At 46.5% G+C, this 25,097-nt stretch overlaps 1 protein-coding gene across 1 annotated transcript in view; it reads left to right on the forward strand.

The window, feature by feature from the left end:
* Positions 1-25,097, forward strand: part of BACE1 (beta-secretase 1) — a 120,757-nt gene that overhangs the window by 57,155 nt on the left and 38,505 nt on the right. Inside the window, exon 8 of the mRNA XM_085647441.1 lies at positions 6,645-6,816. Coding sequence (XP_085503567.1) covers positions 6,645-6,816 — 172 coding nt within the window. The remainder of the gene's footprint in view (positions 1-6,644; positions 6,817-25,097) is intronic.

Below are 25,097 nucleotides of genomic sequence, written 5' to 3' on the forward strand. Positions count from 1 at the left end.
GTAGTCCACGATAACTAGGGCGTATCGGCAGCCACTTCGGGAAGGTAGTAAGGGCCCTATGATGTCCATACCTACCCTGCTGAAAGGGACGTCAATGAGGGGAAGGGGTTGTAGGGGTACCCTTGGAGGTTGGTATCTACTGTGTTTTTGACAGACCGGGCACTCTCTGCAGTATGTTTTGATGGTTTGGTGTACCCCTGGCCAATAGAACCTGTCTAAGATCGCTTGGCTGGTTTTCTCGTCTCCGAAATGTCCCCCCAGAAGGTGGCTGTGGGCCAGAAAGAGCACCTTCTCCCGGAAGGGACCGGGTATGAGTAATTGAGGGTTTTGGTGGGTCCCTCCCTTCCGATACAGCAACCCATGTTTCTTAAAGAAGTAGGGACCTACTATAAGAGGATCCTCGTGGTCTACTGCCTTGGCCCATGCTTCCTGCAGCACCGGATCCTCTCGCTGGGCTGCCCTGAATTCTCTGTCGGTCTGCCACGGGTGTTCTTCGAGTGTCACTGGGAAGACACCGGTGTATTCACGTCTCTCCTTCTTTTTCTGGGCCTTGGGTTTTGGTGGTTTGGGTTCAGTCCTAGGGGAAACAGGTCCTTGAGGGAACGGGGCTTCTCCCCACCAACGGGTCAGGGAATCAGTTGTTTCTTGCAGAAGTCCTGGTAGTCCCATATAGTCACTTCCCAGAATGGCCTGTTCCGGTAGAGTGGGGACAAGACCAACAGAGAGGGTGGTTCCAGGATCCTTGGGGTGTTGGACCCGAACTTGGGTAGTGGGGTACTGTTTTGTGTCTCCATGGACACATTGAATGGCGACCGTGCCTGACGTCGGCCCCACAGGTTGAGGCAAGAGTTGGGGCCGGAGAACGCTCTGTCGACACCCTGAGTCAGCCAAGGCCATAAGTGGTTGTCCATCGATGCTTACAGGGCAGCGGAACGACGGAGGTGACATGCCTGGGACCGAACACACATAATTCCTGGCGAGTCCCACCTCCATGGGTTCCTCCTTCTGGGGGCATAACCGAGCAATATGACCAAAAGCCCCGCAATGGTAACACTGGGGTCCGGGGTTATTAGGTCGGGGAGGTACGGGGTACGGGAGCAGGGGGATTGGTTCCGGTCGCCTCTGGAAAGAAGGACGGGGAGGTCGGAGGTTTATGGAGGGATGTGGTTTGTGGGGCGGATCTTCCTTACTTCGTTGGGTCTCCTGTGCCCGACTGTAGGCACTCGCGATTTCCACCGCAGTGTCTAGGGTAAGGTGGGCATGTTGTCGTACCCACCTTTGGGTGCCGGGCAACAATGACATCAGAAATTGTTCCAGGTAGATTTTTTGTAACACGTCTTCCATGGTGGAGGATTCCGGTCTTAACCACCTATTAGCCAGGTCTTTAATCCTAAAGGATAGAGCTCTCGGGGTTTCCTGGGGTCCCTCCTTGATTTGCCGTAGTTTCCTGCAATAGGTTTCATCGTCGATGCCCAACCGTTCAAGGATGCATTTCTTTATGTCCCCATAAGGTGTGGTACCCTGTACGTTAGCCTGTTGGTACGCCGCCTGTAATTCGCCGGTCAATAAGGGACCCAGGTAGTGACCCCAGCGGTCGGCAGGCCATGCTGCAGCCTGTGCCAATCTCTCAAAATTGGTAAAGAAAAAGTCGGGATCCTCCCCGGGTACGTATTTTTGCAGTACCACTGCCGGTAGGGAGGTGGCTGGTCTCTGGTGCTCCAACACCGTGGTCAGTTTCCCCATAGCCTGTTCATGGGTGGTCCCCTGACCCCGTAACACATCGTGTAGTTGGCCGCGATCGTCTTCGGCCGTCTTCAAGAACCGCTCCATCATTATCCCCAACTGCTCCTGATTCTCCGCCATTTTCTTTATTACGGCCTCCATGCTTCCAGCTGATCCCACTTCTGACACCACCTGTGATCGTCGGGATTCGGCGGGCTGGAAAAGCAGGCAAGGAGGCCGTATATAGTGTGCAATAGTCTACTTTATTGTGTCCAAGGTACGGTGTGCAACAGGATAGAATACAGGTCTTCTGCAGGAGGAGGGGGTAGAAACGATGTGGGGCCCCGTCGGTTGCGGTCGTCGTCACCGAAGGTCTTCTGCTGTCCAAGTCGCCGACGTTGGTCCCAGGAAGGGGGGAAGGACGGACACCTCGGAGGGCAGTGAGACAAAACACAGAAGGAGCCGTTAGTCCTGCGGACACTCTATGTCGCTGCCGTAACCTTCACCGGGAGTGACAAAAGAGGAGGGGAGTGTGAGGGGAAGGGAAGGGACGGGGAGAAAGAGGGATAAGTCGAAGAAAGATGGGTGTTCGGAAAAGGGCTTGATTGGGGTACTATTTACAAAACGTGAGGTGCTGTACAATGGATACTGATAGATTCTATCAGTGTGCAGGGGTGCTAACAGGAGAGAGACTATATACATCTATCTACAGAGAGTCTAGGGTACACACGGGCACTTTAGAGTGCTATACTGGAGGAAAGCTGGTACTCACGGGCTCCGCCGTAACTCTCATCCGAGTTACGGCCGCTCTTCAGCCTCCTCCGGGGGACTCCACCAGTCTTCCGACCACTCTTCTGGTTCGCCGCTCTCGTCCTCTCCTTTCGTCGTATCTCCTGCCGAACTCTCCTGCCACGATCCTTCGACGACTTCTGCTTCCTGTCTTCCGGCTTTTCTGTCTCTGGCGGGGAACGGGTATGAGGGACTTCCGGGAGTCAGGGGTTGTCCTTCCGGTGGGTCGTTGTTCGGGATTGGCTCCTGTAAGAGAAAGAGGGGCGGGGTTCCTGGGGTCACCGAGGCTGTGGTTGAAACCCTGGATGGACTGTCCGGGCCGGGAGGATTGAGCGGAAGGGACGCCCCGGACAGGGTAAGTAAGGGGGGCCAGATCCGAGGTAGGGAGTCTCCGTTACAAGTACATTTTTCACACTAATAGTGTAATCTTGTTGTCATGTGCAATCACAATATTATGTCTGCATATCAATAAATCTTTGTCCAGCCAGTAGTTTAATTATATGTTTACTTATTTCTGAAATAAACAAACAAATGCCAATACAAACAAAATAAAAACAATTCTGTTAAAACATACTAAAACAAAGTGAAAGATCCCAACAAAGAATCAATTAAATAATTAATGCACTACACTTAATTAAAAAAAAAAATAACTGATGCTGTGGTATCCATTTCATGCTACCTAGTACAAAAAAACTAAAATCATTTGCACATATCCTGGCACTGTACTTAATAACCAAAGGCGTCACCTACCAAATTCCAGCACTGGGAAGCTTCATACAAAAAAGTTAAGCACTTAGACTAGGCGTTTTATAAACATATCTGCAGTTTATCATTGTATTCAAATTAGCATTTACTAATATGTATGAGTGCTGAGGAACTAAACCCATTCTGGCCGTCAACAGTAAGTTTTGTGTTGACGTATCAGGCTCAATACTTAAGTGCCCATTGCAACTCGGTGCATCATAGTGTAACCTAATATAAATGTGCCATTTTTTCAAAGTGACTAAAGTGGCTTGTAAAAGAATGGTGTTCCGATAGAATTATATGTAACATATTTCTTATTAAAATTGATGTCTGAGGGGTTAAAAAGGGGAGAAGACATAAAAGAATTCACAAACAAAGATATAGCAATCGTCTTCTTTGTAATAGTCCATGCCAAGTCACTCAAAAAACTGTCATAGAAACAGGCCAGGTAGTAATGAGAGAGGATTATCTGTTGAAGAGAATGTTACATTTCTATCCCAAGGCTTTGGCGTCATAGTGAAGCCCCTCGGGCTAAGCTCGAGTGTTAACCACTCAGTGCTAACAAACATAGGCACATGTAGAGCTCTCTACAGAATTTTCCCTTCCAATTTCCCAGAGTCAGGAATTCAGTAAAGAAGAGAGCTGTGCAACCATACAGAATAACTAATGGTGTGAATGTAATAACCACCGAGAAGGAGATTAAATCGCGTTAGGCCCCTTCTTGCATGAAGAGCAGTTTTCAATCATTTTAAATGAGATTTCCAATTTACATTTGAGTAAACATCACTTCTTGACCAAGAGGAGCCTATGGAGCCCCAGAGGCGGGCAAAACTTTGAACACTTATTACCAAATATTACACACAGGTAAACACCTTTTGTAAAAATTACAAATAAGTACACAATATACAGTTGGCAAAACAGTATACCCAATAGACAACAGGTTCCTGATGGGAATTCAAATGTAAAACCCTCCTAAAAGCACCCTGGCACATAACCAGGGTGCCAATTACCTACCCTAAGGATTCATCACAGAAAAAACTAACCACTTAACCCTAGCATGTTTGTGTTATCTGTGAGTTACCATGAAGCAAACTCCACACCAGTGGTGCCTAACATATACAAAACTAGCAATATTTCCTAAATAAAGCAATAATTGTAGTATTTAACTTTTCACACATAACTCTTAGGCCTACAAATGTCACCAGTTTTTTGATAATTTAAAAAGGAGATCTACAATCCTTAAATACTTTCACAAGAAATAAAGTCAGGCCTAATGACAATGATAATTTAAATTAGGCCCCTAACTGATGAGAAGGACCATACTTTAGACAGTCCTCAAACTGCGTAACACATGAAAATAATATGCTGTAGAAAGAGGCTAACAGTGTTGTGGCTAGACCGATAAATAGAAAGTGCATTCCCTCGAGAGACAAAGCGTAATTACAGCAAGACTTGCATGTAATTTCCAAAGGGGCCACACATCCTTTGTGACTCTTTAGCTGTTGCCTAGACCCATCAACAGTTACAGGTGTCCTCTGTCCCAGGGCCTTGGCAAAAGTTAGGCACCAGCAAACAGTTCTAGCAGGCGTCCTCCTGCGCCTGGGCACTTGCCTTCTCCCTCCGGGAAGACTTAGTGTGATGCATTTTCTTCCTGCAATGGGGGCAACGTCAGCTGCCATGAGTGATTGGTGTGGGTGCCCTCGACCCTCTGGTACATCTTACGATGGTGGTTTAAATGCATCTTCGTGGAGTGAGGGCCTCTGTGGTGCACTGCGGTTAATGTATAGTGTGCTTGCCCTCCCTGCTCGTAGTTGACTATGCAACCACTCTCCTTGTTGCACGATCAGACTGCCAACTCTTCTGCCCTGCCCACACCTCTTCTCAGGTGTTTCAACGGACAGCAGTACTTACGGTGTCCTAAGGGTACCGCTCTCACTGGGCCATGAGAGCGATGTCCCGATGCTTCATGGGCCAGGCAGCCGTTTCTTCATGCCCCTCATGGTTCGTTATTTTTCAGATGTTAGGATTAAATAGATGACACAATGGGGGAAGACAGACCTATATCACTTTGTGTTTAATGGTTATATCACCGTTCTTATTGGCCTTACTTTTACAGCCAGGCGATTCAAAAACATAATCACCATTGAATAAATTAAAGAACGGGTCCCTTTGGAAAGTGTGAGCTATTTCTCTGCCTATTTTTTTTATTTTTGTTTACAAAGTTTCTAATTTAAGTTTTTAGTCAGTGTTCCTGTTGGTATAGTCCTATGTAGGCCTTTTTGCAAAGCCAATAACGAACTAGACAATGATTAACTCGCTATAATTCAAGCAGTGTTCCAGTCCCAGGTCTCCTTGGCCATTAGCCGATTGGCCATTAGCAGTGAGGTTTGTGTCATCTGCACAGGCTTTGTGTTCTGGATGTTAAGTTGGAAGAGGCTGGGCCAAGGCAGTCATTTAGGTGGAAGGGACTTGAGAGAGATAACAAAGAAGTCACCTCCCCCTAACAGGCACAAGTGAGAGTCACTTTTTCCACAAACTTAGATTTAATTTATTACCCTATTGTGCACTGAATTCCGTTAACTGTCCTGTCCTAGATATTTATGGCTTTTACGCCTTCCCGAACTGCACCAAAGCATGAGTTAAGCATTATGGCCATGAGCAATGGAACGCAGGGTTTGCTTTTCCCCCCTCTCTTCTGTTGTCTAGCTATTCCTTTGGGAGAGGAGGTGGGTGGGGGTGGGGTGGGAGGGTGAAGGGAGGAGGGGGGGTTGTTTTGGGATTATCCTGATGCTCTGCGAAGCACTATGTTGGATGCCAGCCTGTGACTTAGGCATTATTTCTTGTTTGTTCATACCTCAATAAAGAGATTTCAAACTAAACTTAGATTAAAAACAAAATCGAGTGTTCAGCAACAGTTTGGAGAAGTACAAATGTAATGTGTGATGTGCAGCGGCAACATCTTCAAAAAAGTGTGTGAAGTAAGACACCTAGGTTGTGGGGTCCATGATTTTGTGTGCAGGAGAAAGAGATGGGAAGAGTATGTTTGTTGTTGGAGCTTGCTTAATGTTGTTGTGGTGAGTTGTATGGCCTGTTTGGGTCTGTACGTTAAGTGATACTGCTGAATGTGAGTTGTAGGGAGTCATGCAGAGAGAGGGAAATGTATCAGGGCATGTTTATGTAAATGTGATTTGTTGTGGAACGCTTTCTGAAGTGTGTGGTCTGATTGAATGTATTGTTGACATCTCCACAGGTGCACACCTCCCCTTCACAGATTTTGTTATTGATGGCAGAGTTTACAGGAACACGATAAATTCCTGTGCTAGGGAAAGGAATTCTCTTTTCTGAAACAAATATAATATCACTAATGACAGTGCTGTCCTTTCTCCTAGCAATACCTGCGGCCTGTGGAGGATGTGGCAACCTCTCAGGACGACTGCTACAAGTTTGCCATCTCCCAATCATCCACTGGGACTGTGATGGGAGCCGTGATCATGGAGGGCTTCTATGTGGTCTTTGACCGTGCTCGCAAGCGGATCGGTTTTGCAGTCAGCTCCTGCCATGGTGAGGACCTTATTTAGCAGTGAGGGGGAAGCCAAGGGGGAGAAGAAGTAGAGAACAGGCACTTGGCAAATAAAATGCGGATAATGAGTCTGGCAGATCATGAAGAGAACGTCCTAATGTCTGCAGTAAACAGAGTACTGAAAGGTGAGATCAACTTGAATGCAGCTGTACTAGTGAGAAGCAGTTACATGGTTCTTCTCATGAGTGTCGTTTATTAAGGGGCCATCCTTGAAGGAAAATTCACATCATCTAGTGCATCTTAGGAACTGTTTGAAACTTACTTTTTAGTTTAACATTTTCAAAGATGCTACATTTAACTTGATCTCATATCGTATATATTCTAATAGCTAGTACCAGCAGCCATATTGTCTCATTTTTGCAGAAAATTTTCAAAATGACCTTGTGCCAGGATCAGAGAGGTTTTTGGGTGTAAAGGAGGTTGATGGCCAGAGCAAGGCTGTTTTGACGGGTTATGTCAGGAAGCGAGTGCACTGTGCTATAACTTCCCAAGAAAGTCCACCCCCTACACCAAAGGATATCAAAATCCTTGGAAACAGATAGGGGAGGACCCTGTCAATATCGACAGGATTGCTTTTCACATATTTAGCCAATAGTACCAATTGTACTGTTGTAAGTACAAAGGACATCAAACCATTCCATCTTCTCCAGCATTGCCCCGCTTCATTCAATATAAGATTAAAGATTATTGTACAGTGCACCTCAGGATAGCATTAAAAGGGTTAGGCTCGACAGGCAAGATTCCTGCCTGAAGCTCAGAGGAATGATTTTTGCATAGTAAACAATAGCAGGCAGAGCGTGCCTATTTAGACTGAAGCACTATCATGCAGGCATTTAGTGTTGATACGTAACCACACCAACAACATTTCTGGGTGATGCCAGCTGGTCCCAATAGTGAAAAGGCAGACCCCTGGAAAGCAGAACAAATGAGAGGATGATTATGTAGCCTTAGGGCTAGAGCGGTTGATGTCGAATCTGGGGTACTGGGTTTGAGTCTCGGCAACGACGCTCAACATCCTGTGATTCTGGGCAAATCACTTAATCTCCGTGCCTAAAAAAAATTAATGTATCCTTGGGTAACGAAACTGGTGCTATGTAAAGTGCTTTGATACCTAATATCTCCTGGTCTAGTTCGCGCTATATAAAACTCTAAAAAAAATATAAAATGAATACAAAATAAATACCCTATTTCTTTTCAGGGATTCTGGCACACAACTTATGAAGCACCGGAACATTTCAAACCAAGCGTCATACCTTGCACAAATATGTAATGGTCTGTCATTACATATTTGTGCTGTTTCCCCACCAGAAATGCTTGTAACAACATCCATTCACCTTCATTGTCATACATCAACAAGAAGGCCAGTGAGCTAGACTAAATAGATTATCCACAATAACGGCCAAGGAACTATTTAGAAGTAGCTAACAATCCAATCTACATTGGCAGAATATTAAGAGACGTACTGTATGTTGTGCCACTGGTGTGGATGGGCCCAAATAGTTCCTGCAGCCTTCTCGTTAGCAACAGTGGACTCTCTCCAGTACTTAAAGTTAAAGCTGATAAGTGAATAGCATGCCAAGGAGGGTGCAAGAGAATTCTTACTGAGAGGCTGTGCCTTAATTCCACCGCAAAGAAACAGTATACAGGAGTAGAACCCGTTAACCCAGGTGAGTCCGGTTAAAGTTTGTAACAAACGACAAAGTCTCAACCGGAAGTCATTCAATTAGGACAAATACAAAAAACGTTATATATCACAGTGGGAAGGGGATAAAGAAAGGGAGACCACAACGGGGGATGGTAAAGACGGGTTATAATTTGTACGTAGTTATATCAGCACTACAGTACAGATTGATATACAGTGACCATTAACACACAAAGTGAGCACTGGATGTGCTAGTGATAGTGAGAGGTGCAGTGAGACAAGGGTGAGAAATAACAGCATAAACAGTGAGCAACGTGACAATAATAATGTGGTCAGAAAAATGTAATTAAAGGTTTATATACAAGGTAGATATTCAGCATTTAAGGCAAATGAGGTGACCGCAACAGCGCCAGTGTTTTAGCTGGGTAGACGATGCCGTTTCAACCTGATTAAGTATAGGTAGTTCCACCGAAGACATCCTCAAGTTAGCGTTGAGCATAGGCATTTTTTCCAAATAAGTTGCAGGTCATGCACCTGATTTTCAACATTACCTTTAACACATGTCAATATATTAATCCATGATACCTGTAGGCAGCGACCATAGGCCTAAGAAGGCCACCTAGATAGGTGGACATATGTAAAGTGAATAGATATGAAGGGTCTGAGTAGACTCTCATGTTTTTAAATATGTTCGAGGGAGGTACTATACATTTTCCTCTCAGACAAAATTTTACTTCATGGTTTACATAAAAGCATTTTGTAATTCGAAGAAGGTGCATAACTCAGACACACAAGATGCATGTTTGGTCACACTCCATCTCCTAACAGCTCACTTGTAGTCCATCATGGACATGTGCATTAGACTACGGCGAGGAACAGAGGCAGTGATGAAGCATTCATCTTTAAGTAGGTGTTTGACTTCCATTTTTACCTGCCGCTATGCAGTAGGTACTGTTGTTAGGATCCCTTCAGACACCTTCATGACTAAATGGACAGGGACCTTTCCTCTATTTTTAAGAGATTTGGATCTAGATATATAAACATTAGGAACACCGGTTTCCTAATTGCAATTCTCTCCCAATCCCAATTAGCAAATCCGTAGTCTTATTGTATGAAACTCTTTTGAGTTTCATTAGTGAATCCTAGTCAAACCTTTATGGTCTCTGGACCCAAATAAAGTTACTTTGACTTGACTTGACTTGATTCCTAGTGGGTCGCAAATCAACCTACCTCATGCATATTAATGAGGTAGGTCGCAATTTGTGACCCATTGGGGATCACAGCCTTCACCTGGATGGTGGCCTGCTGGGGGTCAGCAGATCACCCTGTCTGTGAATGCTTTTCAATCATGCAATTTCTGTTTATATAAACGCTGCCTGTTTTCCTTAAAGGAAAATCAAATGAATTTAAAAGGAAAAAAATGAAACTTTGCAGTTTCATTTTTCGGTTGAGTCTGGCAGCGCATGCGCTGCTCTGCAAGGCATGTTTTATTCACTTCTAAGAGCTTTGGCCATGTCCTTGCTGCTGATTACTTAAGGAGAGTGCCACTCACAAAAGCTTGCTTCTCAATGGTTTATTTGCCTTCTATGTCCCACCTTCTTATGTCTTGCTCCTCCCTCGGAGTATTGGCCTATTATGATATCCTTTCACAAAACGGGTTTTCCCTTTGTGTTCGCACAACTCTTTGCACAGGTTTTCCTGGATCATTGTGGTGAGCCCTTCACGGACGCCACTCTTTATTGTTTACAGAAAGTGGCTGCTTACTCTCAAATGCCATTGTTCCCCCATCCATACCCTTCGTGTTGCTTGGCCACGTTATTTTATCTCATCAAGTGGCTTCCCTTGCTCTTCTCCCCGATCAAACAATGCCGTGCAGCTGCTTACACGCACACGCTATTGTTTCCCCCTCCATACCCTTCCTATTGATTGCCCACATTATTTTATTTATTCATCACCACAGCATTCTCTGTGTTAACGGTGATTAAAGTGTTATGGCATTTAACGTGTATTATTTTTATATATGGGCGTGATGTTCTTCACTTTTTCTAAGAGCTGTGAAGTTATTAGTCAGGTTGCGAAGGGATGCCCGTGATGAACGCTCATTGCTTAGATCAAAGTGGTGGTCAGCAGACCAGGAGTTTAATTCCAAGCAGCTACGAGTCTACCATGCTCCCAAACGTCAATAAACCAAGTACCTGCCTAAGAACATATTTACAGTACATGAAACGCAGGGACTCTCTGCTGTATTTTTCCAAATGGTGTAAAACGGTCTGTTAGCATACACGAGGGCTGCCTTGATGAGTTAAATGCTCGTCACTTAGAACAAAGTGGTGATGAGCAGGTCATGGGTTCAAATCCCTGTAGCGCCCACTCTGTTATCCTCTAGATAAATTGAGTACGAATTGTTCACTTGTTCCTAGTGACTCTAGCTTATAAGTGATGGAACACATTATAAATGCAATAAATAGGCACACATGAAATATTAGCATCTAATATTTGCAGTGCGTGAAGTGGTAAATGAAAAGACAAGTTACTGTTAGTATATTTAAATCGCTCGGAGGTACAATTGTCAATCTGTATATATTTGTATGCTTGAAGTATCAGACCAACACTCCTTTCCTTTAGCCCTGGAGAGACCGATTAGCGTTGCTAATGTTCGTTTAAAATTAATTTTATTTTCAGATTAAAATTAAGAGTACCTCTATGGTAGCTTTTTTTGCTTCAAATTTAGTAGTGCTCCACATGAACAATTTAGAAAAACTATTAAAACGAAACCATTCTTTCACAGTATCATATACTGCTTACGTCACACTGATGATTTCTTTGTGATCATGTCAGGCACAAGAAAAACTTCAGAAGCTTGTTTCTTTTGCTTAATTTGAATTACATTAGTAGTTATCCGGCACTCAGGTGGAATTAAGTGATTTGCCAAGAATCACAGGATGTTGAGGCGATGCTGAGACTGGAACACAGATCCCCAGCTCCGATTCGGTAGCTCTGACCGCTGCTCCACATCCTCTCCATCTGGGGATCCACGTTCGAGTCTACCTTTGTTGACATAGCAGTGCAAGCAAAAACGTGGTAGCGGGTGCAAAGGACAACATGGTTACATTCAATCCCAAAAATATATTTGAAAAAACAAATGCACAAATATATTCTTTGATGTTCCTTGCACCCTGTCACCTGCCCAATGACCACGAACGACTATATTGGTGCGCTAGATGTATTTATTTATAGTTCGGCACAGAATGGTAAGGGGATTCTCCGGAGGGATAGGATTCCTGGACCGTTGTGACTTCCACTGTTACCGCAGGAGTCCGGTTGCCTCTTGCTTCTTGTTCCTTTTCTGCCCACACGGTGGTCGTCCCCTTGGTAGAAGAGAGAGGTGGTCAGTAAGGGTTCCCTGATCTGATAATAGCTCCTAGTCAACCCGTTCCCTTTCTCCCCTCTTTATTTATCACACTCCCCTGTGTCCTGTGCCAACCCTGAAGGAGTTCCTGTCCTATAAGCCCTGAGGAGCCTCTTACTTCAGAAGCCCCATCGAGTCCTGGTGCTCTCTTTTGACCCTACCTGGGTGTAATGCCTTATTCTGTCGGGCCTTTCTCCCCCCCTGTAGCTAAACAAACACAAAACGCTATTTGCAGCTTAAACAAAAGGATAGTGAGCCAAATGGTCAACCCAGTTGGGGAACGGAAGGAGAAGGGTCTTTCTCTCTTCCCCTCGTCTCTGGCTCCCCTGCTCGCCCCGCTCCCTTCTACAATCCTGTGAAAAGCGCCTGGGTGCGCAACCAACCCCCCAGCCAGCGCCCTGTTCCCGAAATGACTTGCCTGGAGCCGTGACCCGCTGACAGGGTCACGGCCACCTCGTCCGGCACGCCTTCCTCAGGGGACGCCTCTGCTCCTTGATACTCGTTGTCTCTGCCGGCCTCCGGTCTCCTCGCGCCGTCGTCTCCTCCTCTCGGGATCTCCGCCTCTGCAACCGTCCCTCTCCTGTCCTCGCTTCGGGTGCCGCCGCGTCTCTCTCCGCCTTCCCCGAACTTCTCTGCACTCTCTTATGCACGGCATGCCCAACCTTCCAGGTTTCCCTGGAGACAGCGGAAAGCCGTGTTCCTCTGTGCCTCTGGGGTATCTCCCGCCGTCTCCCTGGAGCTCCCTGCCACACACCCGCTACCAAGTCTTTGCTGGCGCTGCTATATTGGTAAAAAACAAAATGTGTGCGTCTTCTGCACCTCCCTATGCCATCTCTCCTCACCCTGTCACTGCTCCCACAAAACTGTTTTGCTTGTTTTGCGACTGGAATTCGATCACAAAATAGTAGCACTTACTATACCGATTTGGTATTTGGAAGGAACGCCCTAAACATGCCCCTTCCAAATACCGAATTGCAGATGTAAAACTTGATTGATAACAAGTTACTGAATCACATGTAGCATTTTGTATACTTAAAGAGCAATTTTATGGTTGCAAATTGCCCGATTCTGCAAATCTGGCCGTTTGCGATAAGAACAATTATTTGTACCTTTGGCCTTAGACACCTTTTGGTTTTGAGATACACCTGTAGGGCACCAGGCAGTGTTAATCAAAGAGTAGGATCTGATCAGTGTCAGTGAGCTGATATGCAGGGATGCCAAAACACTCAAAGTAGCTCAAAACACACCATGTTCCCTAAGTTACAGGGAGATGTCACGCACTCAAAATATATTGATGGTCATGATTTACAAAGTAGTTTCATTCTGTCTGGGAACGTCTGAGAGTCTGTAACTAAAATGGCAATGCAGCACAGAGAGTTTGGGGTAAAGCGAGGAGGGTGATTGTCAGAAGAATTTGTTAGGGCTGCTGTTTCCTTACACAATTTATTTGTGTTCCAGCTTTAAAAATATTAGTAGAATAATGTATCCAAAGCAAGGACATAACACGGATACACCGTACTTGCAGTTTACAGGACAGCAGAACAGCAGCCACCTGAAAAAGTGTTTTCTTCACAGGCACCAAAATAACACTATATCTGAAAGAGACACGTTAGTGATAGATTCCTTACCTTACAATATCCCCAGGCTTCAGACTGGATCCGGAAAGTTTTTCGTCAGCAGTACCCCTGCGCGTCGGTAGGCATCGTCATGCGCCTCCACCTATGCCGCTGGCGTCGTAGCCGCCGAGATGACGTCATCGGAGCTACTTAGACGCGCCCACGTGCGCTGATGTCAGTTCTTTCTTTTTCTGCGCCGGCAAGCGCAGATCCGAGAGAAAGCGGTACCCCTAGTTAATATTTTAACTTGGTTTCTGAGAACTTGTTTCTCTTGTTTTGTGGAGTACCCGACTCCTGTTGCAGTAGGGTTGCCTGGGTTTAAGTCTTGTAGGGCCTGCCATCGGAACATGTCAGTGGCGGACCCGCACAACGTGTGTCTCTTCTGCTTGGGGCACGCCCATGACCCCCGGGGCATGCCCCGATTGTCGGGCCATGGCGCCGAAAGCTTTGCGGGAGCGTTCCCGTAAGTTGTTGGAGGTCCGACAATCGGTACCGCGACGCTCGAGGTCCCGCTCCCGTGGGAGGTCGAGGACCAGTTGCGAGGTCGACACCATCGCTCGTCGGATTCAGGGACAGGTAAATCGCGGCACCATAAGAAGTCGAAGAAGCGATGTCGCTCTTCGTCTACCCCTCACCGGTCGCGGCACGTGGTGGAGAGGGCGGGTGGTTACTCCCCCACGACTCCGATGGATGATCTCCTGCGGCGCCGCCGGCCGGGGACGGCGCCGGACAGGACGCTGGATTGCGTCGATTCTGGATTGGTCTACTACCCCCCAATTCCAATTCCAATTCCAGGTGGGGATTTTTTCCCATTTACCTGGGCACCTCGTCCTTACCGGCCTCTTCCACAGCCGGCAGACGAAGGGGAGTACTGGGAGGGGTCTGGGGACCCTCTCGCAGCTCAATGCGAGGATGAACCAGACTGGGAGGGTGATATGGAAGGTCCAGGTGATCTGGATTTCTCTCCACACCATGGTACCCTGTGGGCAGTGAATACTACTGGCTTCTCCGGGGATGTCCAGAACACTCTGTTGGACATGCCCTTTGATGGCACACACCTCTTTGGTGTTGAGGCGCATAGCACAGTGGAACGCTTTAAGGACTCTTGTGCTACGGCCCAGTCCTTGGGTCTCGCCACCACGCGCGCTCCCTCGAGGTCTGCTTTTTGCTCCTTTCGAGGTCAGGGTCGAGGCGCCCAAGCGCATCCTTTCAGAACCACCAGCCAACGCAACCGTAACCTCAGCGCGGTCGTGGGGCCCACCGTGGTGGGTCCCGGGGCCAGCAGGCAGGTCAATCCACCACCGCCCCTGCCACCACCGCCTCAAAACCTTCCTAGTCCGGTGTTTCAGGCCCACCGGACGCCAGTGGGCGGCGGGATTCGCCGTCACCTCCCCCACTCGCACACCATCACTTCGGACAGGTGAGTTCTCCAGATAGTCCGAAGGGGCTACTCCCTCCCCTTCAAGTCTACCCCTCCAGCCATGCCACCTCAGTGCCACCGCATGTCAAGGGATCACTTGGCACTTCTCCAGCAGGAAGTTGCGGCCCTCTTGGCTAAGGGGGCCATCGAGCACGTTCTGACACCAGAAGTAGGTTGTGGTTGTTATTCCCACTACTTCTTGGTTCCAAAGAAGGACAAGGGCCTGCATCCTATCTTAGACCTCCGGAACGTCAATCGCTTCCTCCGGAAGGAGAATTTCAGGATGCTCACGCTTGCTCAGGTCTTGTCTGCCCTAAACCTGCAAGACTGGCTGGTAGCGTTGGACTTGCAGGATGCTACTTTCATATCCCCATCCTGCCGGCCCACCGGCGTTACCTACGGTTCAAGGTAGGCCACGAGCACTTTCAGTGCACCATGCTCCCTTTTGGCCTTACCGTTGCCCCTCGGGTGTTCACGAAAGTGAAGGCGGTGGTCGCAGCTCATCTGCGCAGATCGGGGGTTTCAGTCTTCCCCTATCTCAACGACTGGTTGTTAAAGGCGGGCTCGCCCCAAGCAGTCGTCTCCCACCTCCAGACTACGGCCGACCTCCTGCATTTGCTGGGGTTTTCCATCAACGTCTCAAAGTCGCACCTGATTCCCTCTCAGAAGCTCCTCTTCATCGGAGCGGTTCTGGATACGGCGCAGTTTCGGGTTTATCCTCCCGAACAGCGAGTCCGGGACATTCGGGCTATGAATCCGATCTTTCGGCCCTGGTCCTGGATTTCGGTCAGGAAGACCCTGAGGCTGCTGGGCCTCATGGCTCCTGCATCCTGCTCATCAATCATGCCAGGTGGCATATGCGGGCTCTGCAGTGGTACCTGAAGTTCCAATGGGCGCAGCATCAGGGAAACCTGTTTGACTACGTCCAGATCTCAGAGGGCACTGCACAAGACTTGCAGTGGTGGCTCACGGACCAGCGTTGGGTCAGCAGCAGATCCCTCTCCTTTCCCCAACCGGAGCACACAGTGGTGGCGGACGCATCCCTCCTGGGATGCGGCAGCCACATGGGAGAGGCGGAGATCAGAGTCCAAGCTCCATATCAATCTTTTGGAGCTCAGGGCGATCCTACTTGCACTGAAATCATTCCTTCCCTTGTCAAGGGGAGAGTAGTGCAAGTGTTCACAGACAACACCACTGCCATGTGGCACTGCAACAAGCAAGGCGGGGTGGGGTCGTGGACCCTATGTCAGGTGGCTCTGCGTCTCTGGACATGGCTGGAACGTTAAGGCATTTCCTTGGCGGTTCAACACTTGGCAGGTTCTTTGAATGCCAGTGCGGACAAACTCAGCCGCATGTGCATGTTGGATCACAAATGGCGTCTTCACTCGGAGGTGGCACATGGTCTCTTTTAGCAGTGGGGAGAACCTTGGTTAAATCGATTTGCCACCGAAGAGAACGCACAATGTCAGCAGTTCTGCACGTTGGAGTTTCCAAGGCGGCACTCGCTCGGAGATGCTTTTTGTCGTGAGTGGAGTTGCGGTCTGTTGTACGCCTTTCCGCCTATACCACTTCTACCCAGGGTGCTGCAGAAAATCAGAAGCGACCAGGCCCAAGTCATTCTTGTGGCACCGGACTGGGCTCCAAGAGTTTGGTATCCCGAGCTACTCAGTATGAGCGTGGATCCCCCGATACGACTGCCTCTTCAGGAGGATCTTCTGTTGCAGCAACAGGGGACGATCCTCCACCTGAACCTGTCCAGCCTCCACCTCCTTGCGTGGAGATTGAGTGGCGACAGTTGATTCCATTTAACTTGCCTACTGAAGTCTGTAATGTGAATCTGGCAGCCAGGCGTCCCTCAACTAAAACTGTATACGCCTGCCGGTGGAAGAAGTTTGTGGCATGGTGCACGGCGAAAGCTGTGGATCCCCTTTCTGCCCTCTTTCTGAGGTCCTTTTGTTCCTTCTCTCTTTGGCACAGCAGGGCTCTGCTCTGGGCACTATCAAGGGCTACCTTTCTGCTCTTTCGGCCTTTCTTAGGCTGCCTGATCAGCCCTCTCTTTTCAAGTCCCCAGTTGTCAATAGATTTCTCAAAGGCATTACTCACCTTTTCCCTCCTATTCCTTTTGTGATGCCTCAATGGGACTTGAACCTGGTTCTCACATACTTGATGTGCGCTCCCTTTGAGCTTCTTCATAACTGTCCTTTGCGGTGGGTGAGCTCCAGGCTCTTTCCTGTAAACCTCGTTTCCTGGCGATTCATCCGGACAAAAAGTGCTTCGACCGCATCCCTCCTTTTTACCAAAAGTAGACTCTGCCTTTCATCTCGGACAAACTGTCTATCTGCCCACTTTCTTTCCGCCTCCACACCCTTCAAGAGAAGAGGAAAGGCTCCACCGCCTGGACCCAAAACGTGCGCGTTCGTTCTATCTCAACCGCACACAACCGTTCCGGGTGGATGACCAGCTCATTGTTGGCTATGTGGGCGCCAAGAAAGGCCGGGCTGTGAGCAAGCGGACTATCTCCCAATGGGTTGTCCTGTGCATTAAAGCCTGTTACTCTCTGGCTAAAAAGGATCTTCCGGTAGGACTGCGCGCCCATTCTACCAGGGCGACTGCGGCTACTACAGCATTGGGACGTGGTGTCTCCCCCTGCAAGACATCTGTCAAGCAGCCATTTGGGCATCGCTGCATACTTTCACTAAGCACTACTGCCTTGACAGTCAAGTCCGGAGAGACGGCTTCTTTGGCTGTTCAGTTCTCCGTGACTTTCTGGTGTCATCTCACTTCGCAGACCCACCACCGGGGTTGGTATTGCTTGGGTATGTATTCTAAGGTAAGGAATCTATCACTAACGTGTCTCTTTCAGATGCACAAGTTACTTACCTGTGTAACGGTATATCTGTAAGAGACATTAGTTAGTGATAGATTCCTTACCGCCCGCCCATCCTTCCCGTTCTGCAAACTGTTCTCTAGGGTTCAGGTCATCCCTTTCAGGGCCCTAGTTCTGTTGCACCAGTAGTCGGTCTCTGGCATGGCTCTGCTTTCCTTGCACGGAAAAGTTGTGTACAGAACTGACTTCAGCGCGCATGGGCGCGTCTAAGTAGCTCCGACGACGTCATCTCGGTGGCTACGACGCCAGCGATGTACGCGGAGCCGCATGACAACGCCTACCGACGCGCAGGGGTACTGCTGATTAAAAACTTTCCGGGTCCAGTCTGACGCCTGGGGATATTCTAAGGTAAGGAATCTATCACTAACTAATGTCTCTTACAGATATATCGTTACACAAGTAAGTAACTTGTGCGACGAACACAAACACTTTGGAATATGTTTCAATAGAGGTGTGCGAAGTTGCAAACTTTTTCCTCTATAAACTTCGTGGTGCTTTAATTAAAACTTCACAAAGGTTACGACGTTTAAAATGTAGAAAAAAAACATTGGCTTTATGAGTAATAAAGTCTCAGCCTAAATCCACTTCTACGTGCAAAAAATAATTTTATTGTTAAACAAGCTCGCAGTAAAAATATGCTTTTTGTAGGAGAATTTTTTACAAAATATTTTATGGTTAGATGTTACATGTCTTTAGTAATTGTTTTGCTACAATATTTGCCTGTATGCAAAGTTTACAAAATTCCTCACATTTGCAAAATAAGTTTTATTGTAAACTTTGCTCTCATCATGGGTAAATTTGAATTTAATCGACCCATAGTCCAAGCTCAAAGACTTGCAGAACTGCCATCAGCGCAGCATTTTCACAGTGTAATTCCAGCTGCAGAACTCTACATAAACCCGGGCGATAGAAGGGAGGTGCAAGTCCACGGTGGAACCTCAAAAATTGTCAAGATAAACCTAACATTTTTATAACTTTGTGTGTAACTTTACTCTACTTTGTGTTTAAGGCCATCATGCATTGTAAACATTTCACTAATAATGTATCCATCCTGAACTTTTAGATCTAATTCTCCACATGGATCTATCTCTTCTAGCTAGCAATGTATGCTGCCAAATTTCTCCTAAATTATCCTAACTGCTGAAAACAATTATACTGGTGCCCAAGGGGACTGTTCCAAAACCACTAGCTTTGTTAAAGCCTAACGTCAACCATCTGCTTAAGTCTATGTCAATGTAAAATAGTGGCAAAACCAGCATGGAAAATGAGGCACAAATTATCCCAACTCCAAAGAAGATCATTGAACATGGAAAGATGGACAAAGTGCACAGAGAAGAGGTTATGTCTGCCCTAGGCAGACTTGCCTTCCTGTGACAAACAAAGAAAGGGGTTGTTTAGAAAAAGTAAAACCGATCCTGGTTCTGAGCTCTGATTGTAAGAGGTACATGTGAGGCAATAATGTGGCAAAACATGTTGCACAGGTCCAGGCTTGCTTTTTGGGTTAGTAGATCTAGGACCTTTTTCCACTAGGCTTCATGTGCAAGCACAGTTTGATAAAAGTGTTGTGTTGGTAAACCTAAGAAGTACATACACTCAAAGCACATCTATCTATATATCTATCTGTCTATATATATTCCAAAGCATTGAGTAAACACAAGACACACCTCCGTCTCAGATCTCAATGGTCTGGCAAAGACATACACAGTAGAAAAAAAGCACTGCACCTTTTTTGACCTCTTATAATATCCTAAACTCATCCAAGCTCAATTATAGTAGTACTGGGGTAATTGCATGTTGCAGATCTTATCCTTACATATTTAGGACCAACCTCTTGTAGTGGGTTTATGTGCATATCAAAATTTTTATTGGAAGATATGTATGTACGGTCGATATTTGTGCAGTTTTTGAGCCTATGCTTTTTGAAGTCTGTTTTCACATGCAAACCCCTTTCAAGTATGCGTTTTCTATCAAAATGCAATGGTAATCAATGATCATCACTCACATAGTATGCTACCCTTGGCGTTAGCTAACCACATGTGTATTATTGATAAAGTCTTCCATGCCGAAGCAATCAGATATACTGTCTTAAAAGCTATTTTTTTTACACTTTCACTAAAATGACAATATCACACTTTCGTGTTACATGTACACAGTGTTCTAATTTATCAAAGAAATACGCACCTTACACCAGACTTTGTAGTGCAAGTTTACGAAAATAATGTATTCTATCTATACATTAATCACTCATATTTTTGTTTATCGAAAAACAACACATATTCACACAAAAAATGAAATAAAACAGATCCGTTTATTACGTTACTATCTATGATACAAGCTTTATATCCTGTATACTATATCCAGTGAGATCTTGGTTGTAAATAAAAATACTGTTGAAGCCACATCTTGGTGTTTCAGCAGTCTATTCGAGCTTCCTCAGGACGAACTATAGATACATAGACCCTTTTTATATTATGAAGGGGTGAACAATCTTTCAATTCTTTCCTATATAAACAACAAGTAATATACATATACAAACACATTACATCATATTATGACAGATGCAATATTGTAGTAGCAATAATTGTACATTCTGTTGGACATGTATTATGTTCTAAGGGGATTCCTCCACTGTGCCCCCCATCTCTCAACTTACTTTGCGTCTTGTTAACTATAATTTGAAGTCCGATGGTTTTATCAAGTGTCTGTGCACCGTCACAGAATGGATGAATAGCAGTTGGGTGAAATTAATTTAGAATAAAACAATGACCCAAGGACCTGGCCCCCTACCTTATGGATATCTTAGTTTAAATCCTGTTCCATAACTGAAGCCCTCTGTGAAATGTGTAAGCCACAAACTTAACAGTAAACTCAAAATGGACACTCAAGTCTCCTGTAGTACAACCTATTCTTCCTCTGCTCTTTGAAGACTGTCATGGCTGCATTTGTTGACTTCAGGCTGGATTATTGTAATGCTCTATATTTAGGTACTGCAAAAAAAGAAATTTAGACTTCAGGGTATTCAAAACCAAGTTGCTAGGGTTTCTTTTCTCTAACCTTGCATTGTTTGTCTTCCAAGCCACTACTGCAGAAGCTTCACTGGCTTCCAGTATGATATAGGATCATTTAAAAAATAATTTGCCTTGTACATAACTGTCTTTTTGGCTCTTCGCTGAAAGTTCTCAAATCCAAGCTGACAAAATACATACCTCAATACATCAGCGCCAACCCCGGTCTTTAGCTAACAATCTCTTAGTCATGCCTCGATTCAGCAAAGCCACCAATGAAGAGGAAGGCTTTCTCAGTACTTGCCCCCAAGCAGTGGAACTGGTTGACATGCAATCTTAAGTCTGTCTCTTTTTAGGAAGAAACTCAAAGCATCAAGGCAATAAATTACTTGCAAATTATGAACATCAAACCTCATCATCTTAGTTTTCTTTTTGGAGGATGCTGTCTTTATATCACTTATTTGTCATGTAATAATAGTTTTCCTTAAGAACCCTGAGGATTTTAACCTGCTTACTTAGGCACTTGTTAGAATTACATTCCAATGAGATAGGGAAGGAGAGGAGTGGCCTGTCCAGGAATTGTATCCTCCCATGCAGTGATAACCTCAGAATCAAAATGAGCAATCGAGATATAAGAACATCTTTTACCACATCTTTTAAAGTGTGTGTATATCCTCAATGAGAAGGTGTGAGTTCCTCAAAAAATGGGGACAAATCTTCACACATCAGCTGAGGTGGCATGCTTCATCATCTGGTTGCTCTGCATCAGTACCACATTTTAGTGGACCAGATTATGGCGCTATGAGACCTTCGGGTGATATATGCGCCTTACAAATACCAATACATAGACATAGACATAGATTGGCTCCTAGATATTAGAAGCTTTTAAGTGGAGTTATTCTTGATATGCCTCGTAGTTGTGGTATTGGGATCCAAAAGAACATAAAATTCCCTATAGGTAACCTGTGATACTTTCATTGAAGGGAATCTATGGAAGTATGAAAAACAGTGGAAGTCTGGATGTTGAAAAAGCTTATTAGTCCTCTGCTGTATCCCTCTGGCTGCCAGCGAGGTCCTCCGCCTGTTTCAGGAACTTAATGCCTGCCTAAAATATAGTTAATCTCAGCCCTATTTATTGCAATGTTATTGGTGAGGGTAGCCCCTTTACATCCATGCTCCTGGCTAAACACTCATACACAGTAACGTTATACCTACATCTTGGGCGCAATCTTCGAATTCTAGGAACTCATAAAGATATGTATCAACAGACAAGACGCACACCTGTAGCAAATTAGAACAATCATTTCTATAGCTGCGGTGGCGACCCGCCTGGTATGAAATCATGTCCTCCAAAAATACTTGCATTCCTTCACTCCAAACACATGATATGATATATATATATATATTGATATATTATCTACTGGCGGTCGCCAGTAGATAGTTATAGTTACAACCTAGTTTTCATAGGAAATCCGCAACATTCTATTTGGAATAACTTTGGCGCCGGTTGACGAATCCTCTCAAAATTTTCAAAATAGGTGGGGCGCTCCGCTCCTACCCTGAAAGTCTCGGGGTGATTCGTCAAGCGGGGGCCGAGACAAAGGGGGGGGGTCCCAAAACACGTTTTCCCTATGCATTTTTCCATAGGACCTTTAGTCGAAGGTACAGCCCGAACGGCTGAACAGAATTACGTGAAATTTGGCAGAGAGGTAGCCATAAGGTCAAGGAAGTGCCTTTTGAAGGTCTCGTGTAAATCTGTTCAGTATTTCCTGAGAAAATAGCATTTAAAAGCATATAAATAAATATCTAAACGCGCGCACCGTGCGCGCACAGTGCGCGCACCCTGCCGTGCGCGAGCGCAATTCTGATTGGTTGTTAGATGTCGGTAAACATTCGAATCGGTCGAAACCAGGAAGTGTCGGCCGCCATTTTGTCTCTCGCAGTCTGAGGGGGTGAAAAACAAAGGTGGAGAACGTAAAAAGGGGGCAGGGTGGACAGTTCCTGACCCCCTAGCCTTTGTCAGGGGGTCCCAGAAGGACCCCCAAGGGCAAAAAAAAGATTTTATTTTTTTCCGAAAAATCGCGGAGTGCGCGCACTGTGCGCGAACGCTGAAAAAACACACGTAAAAAATGTTTTAAAGTTTTTAACGAAAAATTAAGCGAGGTTCGTGCACCGTGCGCGCACGCTAAAAATCCCATAAAAAAATAAAAAAATACATACATAAATTAGCATTTAAAAAACCTTTGAAATTCACTGAAAAAACCATAGGTTTCACACACGTTATAGTTACGAATTAGCATTTAAAAAACCTTGCAAATTCACTTAAAAAACCATAGGTTTCACACATGTTATAGTCAGCAGAGGATTGCGGTCGCGTGAGTTATAGTTGCCTGCTGCACTAACTATAACGGGGGAATTTCATTGGTTTTTTACGAGTGAAATGTCCAGCTAACTATAACATGTGTGAAACCTATGTTTTTTTTTTTTGTTTTTTTTTTTGAAAGACCTTTATTGTAGTGTTTCACAATACACAGCTTTAGCCTACAACCCCTCGGGCTGGCCGTGCAGTTTGTACACATGCACTTTGTCGTATCTAACACAGCCCGGTGCCGTCAACCCGGGGGTACGGCGGCGGTAGAAGGTGCAAGCGTCTCACAGGTTAGAGAAGGATAGTGCAGGACTCATTTTCTCTTTGTTACAGTCATAAAAACAGATGGAGAATACCACAATGGCGCCAGGGCGCCTAACGATTAACTGCCCCCCTCCCCCCCCCAACACCCCAAAACCAGTCACCACTCGAACATCGTAAACACCTCCGTACCGGTGAGGCGACCTCAGCATCCACTCTCTAGCACCGGGAGCAACAGGAGCGTTGGGAGTCCTATACAGCCCCTGCGCCGTCCTGCTCGGCGGCAGGCGGCTCGCAAATGCCCCCCCTGAAATCATTCCATTTGGACCACACTTCCCCCCACTTCCGGGGGCACCCTCTTGCTATATATACAGTCTTTTCTTGCAGCATACACCAGTCCATGTCGCCGTGCCAGTCCGACAGTTTTGGTGGAATAGAGCTTCCCCAGAGTCTGGCAATGTTCCTTTTTGCCACCATTTGACCGAGCGTCACCCAGAGCCTCCCCTTCGGTGGCAGGTCCGTTGGCTCCCATATGTTAAGGAGACACCTCTTGGCCTCCGGGCGAATTTCCACCTCCCATACCTCCTCCATACACTTTACCACCCTTCTCCAATACCGTTGAATCTTCGGGCAGTCCCACAACACGTGGAAGAAGGTACCCGCACCCCCACATCCCCTTCTACAGAGTACTTTGTCCGCCCTACCCATTGTGTGTAGCCTAGTGCAGGAGATATAAATTCTATGTAGGAGCTTTAGTTGGATAAGTCGCAGTCGGGCTGATATCGCGACCTCCCGGGGGGAAGCCAAAGCATGGAGCCATTCCTCGTCGTCTATCTCCAGCCCATCAGCGACCCACTTTTCTCTAAGGGGCAGGAGCGTATCGGGGGGTTGTTGATTAGTTTTTTGTACGTAAGGGATATGGCGTGTTCTGGGAGGTGCCCATCCAGTAACCTATCTTCAAGCGGGGAGGTTTGCGGTGGTTTGGTCTCCGGTGGAATATTGGCCTGTAGGGAGTGTCGCACCTGTAGGTATCTAAAGTATTCAGTGTGTGCCAGCTCATATGTGTCTTGCAGTTGGGCGAACGTGCGGATCCCCGTGGGGCCCCAGATATCTCTGATTTGGGAGATGCCGATGAAGTCCCAGTTCCGGAAGCCCTTGGTGCGTCCCAGATTGCTCAGTTTTTCAGAGGCCCAGAGTGGCGTGGCTAGTGTTAGGACTCCCGCCCATCCGAGCTTCCTCTGAGCAATGTGCCAGACCTGTACCGAGTGAAGTGTAGGGCCAGTGAGATTATGTGTACCTCGTTTAGAGTAGAGTGCTCTCTCATAGTTCATTCCGGGAAGCAGCCATCTATCCATACCGTAGGCTGGATCGTTCCCGTCGCCATACGTCCCTTGATTGATCGCTGTGAGATGGGCCGCCCAGTAGTATTTACGAATGTCAGGGAGGGCTATACCGCCGTCATACCACCCCAATGTGAGTTTAGTCAATGAGATTCGGGGCGACCCGGCCCAGAGGAGGTCGCGCAGCGCAGCCTCTATCGCCACGAAGTAGGCGTTGGGGACCAAAACGGGATAGTTTTGTAGCGCATAGAGGAACCGTGGCAACCCCAGCATCTTGAATAAGGCTGCCAGGCCCAACAAAGACAGTGGCAGGC

The sequence above is a fragment of the Triturus cristatus genome, chromosome 3_2 (assembly GCF_964204655.1).
Source record: "Triturus cristatus chromosome 3_2, aTriCri1.1, whole genome shotgun sequence".
Lineage (NCBI taxonomy): Eukaryota > Metazoa > Chordata > Amphibia > Caudata > Salamandridae > Triturus > Triturus cristatus.